The sequence below is a fragment of the Aegilops tauschii genome, chromosome 6 (genome assembly GCF_002575655.3).
Source record: "Aegilops tauschii subsp. strangulata cultivar AL8/78 chromosome 6, Aet v6.0, whole genome shotgun sequence".
In the NCBI taxonomy this organism is placed as follows: domain Eukaryota; kingdom Viridiplantae; phylum Streptophyta; class Magnoliopsida; order Poales; family Poaceae; genus Aegilops; species Aegilops tauschii.
In genome coordinates this window covers 64,993,916-65,005,509 of record NC_053040.3, presented here as the reverse complement: position 1 = coordinate 65,005,509, position 11,594 = coordinate 64,993,916, and the positions used below count along the sequence as shown (strand labels likewise).

Sequence of the window (11,594 nt, the reverse complement as noted above, 5' to 3'; positions counted from 1 at the left end):
CGGCGCCGGTGATGAAGCTGTGGCTCCTCTGCTCCGCCGGCTCGCGCTCGCGCTCATGCTGCTCTGCTCGAGCTCGGCGGCGAAGCCGGGCCGGCCATGGCCTGGGGCGGGCGCGGCCTGGGCACGGCTTGGGGGTGGACACAGCTGAAAACTTTTTCATCCCCAAGCTAAAAATTCTGCCGGCAGCCTCCCAAGCGAGGAAAAAAATGCCTCCTGAGAGGCTTAACTGCTGGAGATACTCTTAGGAGGGTGTACAATACCGGAGCCGGAGAAGAACCGGCACTCCCGGGCTTAGAGGAACGGCCGGGGCCACGTCATGGAGGAGATGGCTAGGTGGGCTTGAGGTGGCGACTCGCGAGGCGGTACGTGGACGCGGAAGTCGGCCGGTGGGGATTGTCCAGTACAACTGCCCGAGTAAAATAATCCCGGTTTATACTTTTCTTCAAAAGTGAAGTCCCAAACCACGAGTAGTCAAAACCGGTAACCGATAAGCGGTTTCACTTTCCCAGGATTCGCTTATAAACTCATTGGCCATTGCCATTCCCATTCCCCATCAAGAACAAGTTCATCGTCCAATCCCAGTCCGGCAGCCCCGCATTTGATCCCCTCGACCGGCATCCCATTCCATCCCCTCCTCACCCCGTCGAGGAGGATGCACAAGGCGTCGTCGCTGTCGGAGCTGGGCTTCGACTCCGGCGGCGCGTCGTCGGGCTTCTTCCGGCCCGTGGCCGACGGCTGCCCGCCGGCCACCCCGACCTCCTCCGCCGCCCCGCACCGCCGCCTCACCAAGGTCTCCGTCATCGGCGCCGGCAACGTGGGCATGGCCATCGCGCAGACCATCCTCACCCAGAACCTGGCCGACGAGATCGCGCTCGTCGACGCGCTCCCCGACAAGCTCCGCGGCGAGGCGCTCGACCTGCAGCACGCCGCCGCCTTCCTCCCGCGCGTCCGCATCGTCTCCGGCACCGACCCCGCCGTCACCAAGAACTCCGACCTCGTCATCGTCACGGCGGGGGCCAGGCAGATCCCCGGCGAGACCAGGCTCAACCTGCTGCAGCGGAACGTCGCCCTCTACCGCAAGATCGTGCCGCCCGTCGCCGAGCACTCCCCGGAGGCGCTGCTGCTCGTCGTCTCCAACCCCGTCGACGTGCTCACCTACGTCGCCTGGAGGCTCTCCGGCTTCCCCGCCAGCCGCGTCATCGGCTCCGGCACCAACCTCGACTCCTCCCGCTTTAGGTTCCTCATCGCCGAGCACCTCGACGTCAACGCGCAGGACGTGCAGGTACTAAATCACTAACTCACTCGCTCACTCCTGAATCCATCCATGAATCCATCCTTGAATCCATGATTCATTTTAGCTCCATCGAGCTAGCTCGTCGCCGGATTGGACAGTGGAGTCAGTCCTCACAAAGCAGTAGGGTGATGCCACGCGGCGGTGGCGCCGTGGGAGCATGTGCCTCTCCTTGACTGGTCTCCCCATTCGACACTGTCGTCAGCGTCCATTACTAGTAGCTCAGTGTCGACATTCAGTAGTAGAGTATACTACAACTGAATGTTTTTTCCCCAACGGCCAGGCTTGCTGATTATAGTACTCCTACTTTTGGATCATGTGTTTGGTTGATTGATACCTACCTACTACTTTGTTCATATGTGTAGATGGCTGGGTAAGTGCGGTAGTTGGAAATTATTGTGACATTTGAAACTAGGTAACAGCTTCAGTAAACTTGGGTTCTGTTCAGTATCGGTTGATGTTTGATTTACAGAATTACTACTAACCATGAAAGAGGTCAGAACAAGCCGGATTTTCTTCGTTTGGTTGGTGGCTACGTGGGTGGATAATTTACTCCTTAGATCATATGTCTGGTGATCGATAGCTACTCTGTTCATATGAATACTAGACTAGATGGCTGGGTAAATGCGGTACCTGGAAATTACATTGACATTTGAAACTAGATAACAGATTTTACTAAACTGAACTTCGGTTCAGCATGGTAATCCCTGTATCAACGAAAGTAAACAAAAGAACAGTCTGACAACGTTTGCCATCAGTTTACTTAAGATAGCACTAAATTGATTTACAGGTAGCATAAAGTATCAAAGATGACCTACATGTGAAATCTACTTAAGAGCACCACACAATCTTTTTGTTGGAAATGGTCCGTAAGTGACAATATGATGATGCATAAAAGGCAAAGAAAGCATTGTTCATGTGCGGTAACCTATTGTTTAATTCCTACTGTATATCTGAAATTGCGGTAACCTATAGTTTACTTCTTCCTGAATTTGATTGCAGAAAAGCAGAGATGTCAGACTGGGATAATCTTATGTTGCATAGCTAGAAATCATCTCTTTACACAAAGAATTGGAGTTCTTTTGTATGGTGCCCATCTCCCTAGTAATGGGAATGGAGAACCAGTGTAATCTGAGAATTCTGAACCTAATGAACATTAATCAACATTGCAATGAATGGGTTGCAGAAGGCTAGATTTTTATCACTAGTTAGAGAATGGAGATGCATGCATTGATAATAGACTACTGGAAATGATCCCTAACTAACCAAGCAGATCTAATGGGTCCCTGTGCAGGCATACATGGTGGGTGAGCACGGCGACAGCTCGGTGGCGATCTGGTCGAGCATCAGCGTGGGCGGGATGCCGGCGTTCAAGTCGCTGCGAGACAGCCACCGGAACTTCGACGAGGCGGCGCTGGAGGGGATCCGGCGCGCCGTGGTGGGCGGCGCCTACGAGGTGATCGGCCTCAAGGGGTACACCTCTTGGGCCATTGGCTACTCTGTCGCCAGCCTCGCTGCTTCCCTCCTCCGCGACCAGCGCCGCGTGCACCCTGTCTCTGTCCTTGCCTCGGGCTTCCATGGCATCTCAGACGGCCACGAGGTGTTCCTCAGCCTGCCCGCCCGCCTCGGCCGCGGCGGCATCCTCGGTGTCGCCGAGATGGACCTCACCGAGGCCGAGGCCGCGCAGCTCCGCCGCTCGGCCAAGACGCTCTGGGAGAACTGCCAGCTCCTCGACCTCTGACGGAGGAAAGCCAGTTGATCTACATCTACTTACTGTAAAATCCTGGAGCGTTTACAAGAACTCTACTGCTATATGTTGCTCTGTTGCTGCTGCGGCCACACGAATGCTTGTGTAATTTTCGAGTGTCTTCTTAGGGATGTTGTAGTAATGTAACGCCTCTTAATTTCATGAAATAAAATGCGATTTGTGCCAGCATTGCTAAATGACGAATCTTGGATGGTGTAGAGCATCTAGGCTTCTACAGAAGCCAATAAACCATCTATTGGGGTCATTGTAGTTTAGGCAGCAAGGTATGAAGATGCTCTCAGATTATTAGCCCCAATAGATACTCCGGGAGGTACTAGTATATGATCTCACATTAGATGAGACCAATGAGATCAACCAAAAAATTTCATATTTAGACATTCAGAAAGTTTTTGAAATTAGCTGACAACATACCTGCGGGCTATGTGTACAACTCCGAAAAAAATCAGCTAAAAACTCGATGTACATTTAGAGATTCAAAAAGACAAATTTGAATATGAATAGTGCCAGTTTTGGGTGAATAGTATTTTGACACTTATTCACATTCAATTTTGCCTTTGTTCTTTCTATTACTATAGGTCGAATTAGGAGCCGAAACCTTTTTAAGGTTGTACATCAGACGTTGATGTGTGTTAACATTAAAAAATATATTTATACACGTCAACATTAAAAAAAGGGGGAATTTCCTCAGTGCCTTCTCTAGGAACAGCATCGAGCAGGTGAGACGCACTGGAGTTCATTGCTGGAGCTTGTCCCCGAAGCTGGAGTGCAAGGGAACATTGCCTGAGCTCATCGAGATCTTACCATCATAATATGTGTTAATTCTTGGAGAGTCGAATATATTTTTCAATAAAGAATAATCATGCTTGGACGATGGTCTATGCAAGTGCTATCATTTATGAAACTTTGGAGTTTCCCTATATAAATTCTTACTCTAGGAAGTTCACTTATGCCCCCGCATTGAGTTACGGCGTTCCTGCAAACAAAGATTAGCAGCTGAGGCAGAAGAACAACCCCAAGTGTGCATCCAGCATGGAAACAAGTTAATACAGTTCAGTGTCACAAATACTGGAACACAAGCTAATAGAGCTAAATATGTTACAGAGTTACAGTTTCACAAACATTGGAACAAGCTACTCCAATTAAACAGCTAAAGCCCAGTTTGGAATCAGGGTAAATTTATACACCCGTATTTCTTTTACAGGTGTATATCACCAGCCATATGTAGTTTCCAACTTTTTAAAAACGACAGATTGATGTCTGTATATTTTACAGGTGTAAAAAAAGTGTGGAAAACAACAATCCAATCAGGCCATAAAAGAGTCCGCTCTCGCAAAACAAAAGTTGCTCCACTTGACAACTAGTGCAAGTGAACAAAGTTCGTGCCTTGTCTTCTAGAACATTCAGTATAAAACCTTTGTCAAAATGGAGCGCTGCATGTTGATATGCATACATATTTCTGGTCTGGAGAAGCTTAGTAACAATTGGCGTAGCTCTTTGCCCTTGCTCTCAGTGATGGAGCCATGGAATGTTATCATCATCCTTTTTAGAACTGTTGCCCAACTGAATAACCGTTTCAAAAGAGCGACTTCATGGTCAGTTCCTGCAAAAGCTCAAGATCCGTACTTCAGGCAGCTCAGCCAGAGTTCTTCGGTTTTCCAGTTTGGTGGCCAATCACATATACAACCTGAGGATAATTTCAGATCAGATCAGATCCTCCAACATTTGAAGCTGAAAACATCTAACCTGGAGGTAAAGCTCTGCTCCAATTTTGCTAAGCTAGATTTCTGGTGGGAATATCCAAGTTCCATTGCAGAAGCAAGTTGTATTTCCTGTAAAGCCATCGCCCTTTGGTTGATATCCTCAAAAGCAAACATCTCTTCTCCCACATTCGCACCTAACCTACTTTCAGAATTACGCGCTCTATATAAGTGCTTTAGTTAGCATTGCAAATTTGAGCACCCACCTGTTGCACAAACTGTTGGGCTTCCTACCTAGTTTGCCAATCCAAATACCCCAGGAAGCAGACATCTCAGCCAGCAGGCGACAATGGCAAAGAACTATTCAGCCACGGTTCCGCTGATGCTGATCCTCCTCGTGTTACTGGTTTTTGTTGGTGGCATCGTCAGACAAGATGGACCATCCAGATGCGTCAACAGGCGTAAGCTGCTGTTTCTGCATAAACACAAGACATTTTTGCTGCCTAGAATTAAGTTATTACTCTAACTAACTTGTTTTTGTTCTATCATTTGTGGCAGCTGAGATTCAGCAAAACTGCCTGCCATTCCATGGAGGCTCATAAATACTCGTTGGGCAGGATCTCTCGTTGGCGTAAGAAGTTTTATATGTGAACCAAATACTGATATGTTCATGAGGTGTCAGTGTGTGTTTGTTTGTATTGTGACCCGGTGTATAAATAATATCGGGTGTGTGTATGTCCGTGTATTGATGTTTGTATATTTGTGACATGGTTTATGAATAATATGGAGTTCTCCTGCTCATACACGAAGAAAACTGCTCAGGCTCATCTGTTACAAGTACATGTTTGGCGTATGTCTCATTAAAAAGGTATTTGTGTCACATGCCAAATATTGCAACATTTTGAACTTCAAAAAATTTGCAATCTTTTCTATTTTTAGGATTATTAAATCTTTTTTGAAGATTTCAGAGCATGTTTCAAAATAGCAAAGTAGTAAGATGTAACAGTTGCACTCGTGTTATGTTCATTACCATGTGGGAGAATATAACAGTATAAGCCACTCTCAAGGAAGTAATGTTGCATGGACTTAATGTTTACCTACATAGTATATTATTATACTGGCTGCAGCAAGATCACTCATAGTTGTGCAGAGTCTGATACCCGTGACCTATAACAGTATACTGAGTTCATTAGACCCACCACCCCAGGTATGCATCTCCAAATAGAGCAATATGAAGCATGAAAAAATTGATACTAATTTTGTAACCAATCTGCAAGTTTAGCCATCACTAAAGCAAAAATACACAACTACTCCCTCTGTCCCATAATACAAGACGTTTTTGCAAGCTAGCATACCTTGCAAAAACATCTTATATTGTGGGATGGAGGGAGTACAAAATACAACCGCATGCTTTGCAGATTTGTCCTAAGCAACCTGGCAGATCATCAATAAAAAAAATGCACACACCATAAACAACTTTTTTTCATAGAAATCGATATAACAACTAAAAACAGGAGTACCAACTTCCAACATGATGTCGGCAATCGGCTAGGGATCACGAGTGAAAGAGGGAAATTTTGTCGGTTCCTTCTCTAGGAAAAGCATCGAGCACGTGAGACACACGGAGTTCATTGCTGGAGCTTGTCCTGGAGGCTGGAGTGCAAGGGAACATTGCCTGAGCTCATCGAGATCTTACCATCATAATATGTGTTAATTCTTGGAGAGTCGATTATATTTTTCAATAAAGAATAATCATGCTTGGAGGATGGTCTATGCAAGTTCTATCATTTATGAAAAATTGGGGTTTCCCCATACAAATTCTTACTCTATAAAGTTCACTTATGCCCCCGCATTGAGTTACGGCATCCTGCAAACAAAGATTAGCAGCTGAGCCGGAAGAACAACCACAAGTGTGCATCCAGCATGGAAACAAGTTAATACAGTTCAGTGTCACAATTACTGGAACACAAGCTAATAGAGGTAAATATGTTACAGAGTTTCACAAACATTGGAACAAGCTGCTCCAATTAAACAGCTAAAGCCCCTTTTGGAATCGGGGTAAATTTATACAACAGTATTTCTTTTACAGGTGTATATGTGATCTCCAACTGGAAAAAAATGACGGGCTGATGTGTCTGTATATTTTACAGCTGTAAAAATGTGTGGAAAACGACAATCCAATCAGGCCATAAAAGAGTCCGCTCTCACAAAACTACCGTTGCTCAACTTGACAACTAGTGCAAGCAAACAAAGCTGGTGCCTTGCCTTCTAGAACATACAGTATAAAACCTTTCTCAAGACGGGGCGCTGCATGCTAATATGCATACATATTTGGAGAAGCTTAGTAACAACTGGCATAGCTCTTTGCCCTTGCTCTCAGTGATGGAGCCATGGAATGTTATCATCTTCCTTTTTAGAACTGTTGCCCAACTGAATAACCGTTTCAAAAGAGCGACTTCATGGTCAGTCCCTGCAAAAGCTCAAGATCCGTACTTCAGGCAGCTCAGCCAGAGTTCTTCGGTTTTCCAGTTTGGTGGCCAATCACATATACAACCTGAGGATTATTTCAGATCAGATCAAATCCTCCAACATTTGAAGCTGAAAACATCTAACCTGAAGGTAAGGCTCTGCTCCAATTTTGCTAGGCTCGATTTCTGGTGGGAATATCCAACTTACAATGCAGAGGCAGGTTGTATTTCCTGTAAAGAATAACATAATTAAATATTGGTCACAGACCATGATGGCTTCAACTTGCATAAAGAAGGCAACTAAAAGAGAAGCGCCTCCAGGCCTCTCATATGTCAGCACCAAAACCAGAGTCAGTAGGAAACATCACGAGATAATTTGAGAGGCAACAGTTCGAATACTCTCGGACGACACATGCTCTCGAGACGTTGCATAGTTCATCACAAAAAATACTATATATCACCGACATCTGTATGTATAATACATCAAACTGGTCTTGACGTTCATCTGGATCAATGTAAAAGTAGCAACTAATATATGTCAACTTAGACAACCATAATTAGCCATCTGCGCACACAATATGTGTCAACTTAGCTACAAAAAAGCATAGGGAGCAAAGATTACCTGGGCCATGTAGAGGACAGGGTAAGTATGGCCATTGAGTTCAGCCATCTTAACCATCGACAGGTACTTCCATAGGGCAAGCTGATTCTGCGTGAATCCATGCGAGCTCAACAGCTCTCTGTCATTCTTGTTCCAGAGGAGTGCACACACTTGTGACCCAGTGTTGACAGAGTTGAGGCATGCGCCAGTGTGTGTGTTCCAAAACTTGATGCATCGGTCACCTACGCCACCGCCAGATGCCAGGAGGTTGCTCTGGAATGGGCACCATGCAAGCACCTTCACGGCAGCCAAGTGATCGTCAAGCCTGTGTAACCATTGGGTGCGGCCTGTAGAGTGTGCAGACGATGCCATAGACACATCCCATATGTGGAGGAGGTTGTCGTTCCCACCACTGGCCAGCTTCTGGCCTGATGCTGACCACTTAAGTCCACACACCTCCCGCTCGTGGCCATGGTATGTCTGCACAGCATGGTTCCTAATCCTCGTATCATTGTTCACAATCTTGCCGTCCATATCACCAGCGGTCAGGATGTTGTTATTCCATGCCAGTGAACCAACTCTCGACTCATGCACACCTTGCAGTGTTCTCCGCTGCAGAATGAAAATCATGATCAGCAACTAAACATAGAAATAATGTTGCTAATAAAATAAAGCATTAACAGGAGAGGCCAAAAAGGACCTACCAGTCGGTTAGAGCTGGAATCCCAGAGCTGGACAGCTGAGGAGTCGAGGTGTCACGCCCAAGATGCGACCCTATCCTAAAGTAACTCGAAGGTCCCATCAAGGATAGAAGCGCATTTTGAAGACGCTTTTGCAAGGTGGATATCATTACATCAGCATTACATGATATATGGGGATACATACAAGGCATACAAATGCCGCAAGAATACATCAATACATCATACATAAGATCAACATCCGCCTACGGATGAAACACAACCAGAAACTCAAACGACATCCACCCTGCTAGCCCAGGCTGCCGACCTGGAACCTATCCCCTGATCGAAGAAGAAGCAGAAGAAGAACTCCAAAACAAATAACATCGCTCTCGCGTCATGATCATCGCAAAACCTGTACCTGCAACTGGTGTTGTAGTAATCTGTGAGCCACGAGGACTCAGCAATCCCATAACCATGGGTATCAAGACTAGCAAAGCTTAATGGGTAAGGAAGGGGTAAAGTGGTGAGGTTGCAGCAGCGACTAAGCAAGTATGGTGGCTAACTTACGCAAAGAAGAGCGAGAAGAGAAGCAACGGAACGGTCGTGAAACTAGCAATGATCAAGAAGTGATCCTGAACTCCTACTTACGTCAAACATAACTCAAACACCGTGTTCACTTTCCGGACTCCGCCGGAAAGAGACCATCATGGCTGCACACGCGGTTGATGCGTTTTAATTAAGTCAAGTGGCAAGTTCTCTACAACCGGATATTAACAAATTCCCATCTGCCACATAACCGCGGGCACGGTTCTCGAAAGTTAATACCCTGCAAGGGTGTCCCAACTTAGCCCATTATAAGCTCTCACGGTCAACGAAGGATATTCCTTCTCCCGGGAAGACCCGATCAGTCTCGGAATCCCGGTTACAAGACATTTCGACGATGGTAAAACAAAACCAGCAAAGCCGCCCGGATGTGCCGACAAATCCCAATAGGAGCTGCACATATCTCGTTCTCAGGGCACACCGGATGAGCCAGACGTCGGGTTGGCATAGACCCTGGTTGCCCAGGGGGCACCGGACATCGCTCGGTTTGGACCAGCACTTGGAGAAGCACTGGCCCGGGGGGGTAAAATAAAGATGACCCTCGGGATGCGCGACTCCCAAGGGAAAAAAGGCTAGGTGAGGCAAATATAAAACCAAGGTTGGACCTTGCTGGAAGAGTTTTATTCAAAGCGAACTGTCAAGGGGGTCCCATAAATCACCCAACCGCGTAAGGGACGCAAAATCAAGGAACATAACACCGGTATGACGGAAACTAGGGCGGCAAGAGTGGAACAAAACACCAGGCATAAGGCCGAGCCTTTCACCCTTTACCAAGTATATAGATGCATTAATTAAATAAGAGATATTGTGATATCCCAACATAATCATAATCCAACATGGAGCAATCTTCATCTTCACGTGCAACTAGCAACGCTATAAGAGGGGCTGAGCAAAGCGGTAACATAGCCAAACAACGTTTTGCTAGGAAGGGTGACAAAGGTTAGAGGTTCATGGCAATTTGGGAGGCTTGAAGAGCAAGTGATAGGTAGCGCAGCAAAGCGATAGAACGAAGTAACTAGCATAGCAATGATAGTAGTGAGATCCAAGGTGACGGTCATCTTGCCTGAAATCCCGCTAGGAAGAAGAACGAGTCCATGAAGAAGATGGAGCCACGAAGACGAACGAATCCTCACGATCGCAACGACACGGGAACTATCGAGAAGAAGCACACAACATGGTAAACACACCACACATAAACAAGGCATGATGCTCAACCAAGTATGATGCATAACAAGGCTACATGAAGCTACTCATGGCAAGAGATGATGCATACAAGAGCAACACATCAAAGCAAGTTTAAATGAGGCCGGAAACAACATATGACAATTCCGGTAAGTCCTCATATGCAAATTTCGAAATTGGTCCAGATCTGAATAAGCCTTATGTTCAAGTTGTTAAACAGCAAGTTAATATGCACAAGATGATCTACACGAAATTCTAGTCAAGTTACATATAAAGTTCATTAGATTCGGAGCTACGGCCTAGAAGATATGAGCAAAACAAGATAAGCATGGCATTGATGCAAAATGCATACAAACATCAAGCAAACACCTCAAAACAAGTATGCAACAAGATAATATGAAACTACATGCAAAACTAAGCAAGTTTGATATAGAGCATGCTCAAAACGGAGCAACGGTGCAACACATACACTCCAAACAAGATATAACAACAATCTGCCCAAAACAGCAAGTAGGCCTATCGCAAGCATCAAAACAATATGCTACAACAACTCAACATGAAAACAAAAGGCATGGACATGATGTACAGGTAAAGCATTGCAAAACATGAACACTGAGCTATCTCCAGAAATCACTAGAACATGCTCAGAAGGACATGACAAGATTGCAAATAATAACAGTTTCACAGACTTGGCAGAAATTACTGGACAAGACAGAAATAACATCAGGTTGCAATGTTTAGAGCTATCAAACGACAACCTACAGGAACATATCATAGCAAACAAAGGCAGGGCAAGAATCTACTAATAGCATAGAACAAAAGTCCCTTACTGAACATGAGCTAAAAAGGCACAGAAGATATGATGGCACCCAGATAAACATAGCAAGTAATATGACAGATTCAGACTTAAAACCTAATTGGTTTGGTGCCAATAATTGGCATGCCAATTGTTGGCAAGTCTAAAAATTTGGCTCTCAATTGGTTGGCTACCAATTGATTCTTGCCCACCTCTTAAAAAAGTTGCCAATTGTTGGCAACTTTTGGTTTTGCCAAATGTTGGCTTGCCAAATATTGGCAATGCCAAAATTTGGCAGCGAACCAATTAGCCTCTTTGTGAAAATAACATGACATGGCAGAAACAACGATAAGTAGGCATGTTGGTGAGCTTGAACCACTCACCTCAGAGCATTACATGGCATGACAAGGAAAACAACAGTAAGATGGCATAATATGAAGCTAAGAATGGCAATAGCATAGTCATAGGGTACATGGATCACTAGCAAAACACATGTCAAAACTGAACT

General features: G+C 45.5%; 2 protein-coding genes across 2 annotated transcripts; one reads left to right on the top strand and one right to left on the bottom strand.

The window, feature by feature from the left end:
* Window positions 1–541: 541 nt before the first annotated feature.
* Window positions 542–3,235, top strand: LOC109759088 (L-lactate dehydrogenase A). Its single transcript, XM_020317923.4, has 2 exons — window positions 542–1,282; window positions 2,586–3,235. The coding sequence occupies exons 1-2, from the start codon at window positions 653–655 to the stop codon at window positions 3,030–3,032; spliced, it is 1,077 nt and encodes a 358-aa protein (XP_020173512.1). The 5' UTR covers window positions 542–652; the 3' UTR covers window positions 3,033–3,235.
* A 3,607-nt stretch (window positions 3,236–6,842) lies between these two features.
* LOC109759086 (cell division cycle 20.2, cofactor of APC complex) lies at window positions 6,843–9,974 on the bottom strand. Its single transcript, XM_073501027.1, has 3 exons — window positions 7,847–9,974; window positions 7,370–7,455; window positions 6,843–7,310 (listed from the first exon to the last, which is right to left on the bottom strand). The coding sequence occupies exons 1-2, from the start codon at window positions 8,453–8,455 to the stop codon at window positions 7,429–7,431; spliced, it is 636 nt and encodes a 211-aa protein (XP_073357128.1). The 5' UTR covers window positions 8,456–9,974; the 3' UTR covers window positions 6,843–7,310; window positions 7,370–7,428.
* Window positions 9,975–11,594: the final 1,620 nt, after the last annotated feature.

What these genes read in the sequence shown, in the direction of transcription:
- LOC109759088 (XM_020317923.4), top strand. Translation starts at nt 653, where the DNA reads ATGCACAAGGCGTCGTCGCTGTCGGAGCTGGGCTTCGACTCCGGCGGC. An exon ending in TCAACGCGCAGGACGTGCAG is followed by an intron (nt 1,283 to 2,585) that starts GTACTAAATCAC and finishes GTCCCTGTGCAG; the next exon opens with GCATACATGGTGGGTGAGCA.
- LOC109759086 (XM_073501027.1), bottom strand. Translation starts at nt 8,455, where the DNA reads ATGATTTTCATTCTGCAGCGGAGAACACTGCAAGGTGTGCATGAGTCG. An exon ending in CTGTCCTCTACATGGCCCAG is followed by an intron (nt 7,456 to 7,846) that starts GTAATCTTTGCT and finishes TATTCTTTACAG; the next exon opens with GAAATACAACCTGCCTCTGC.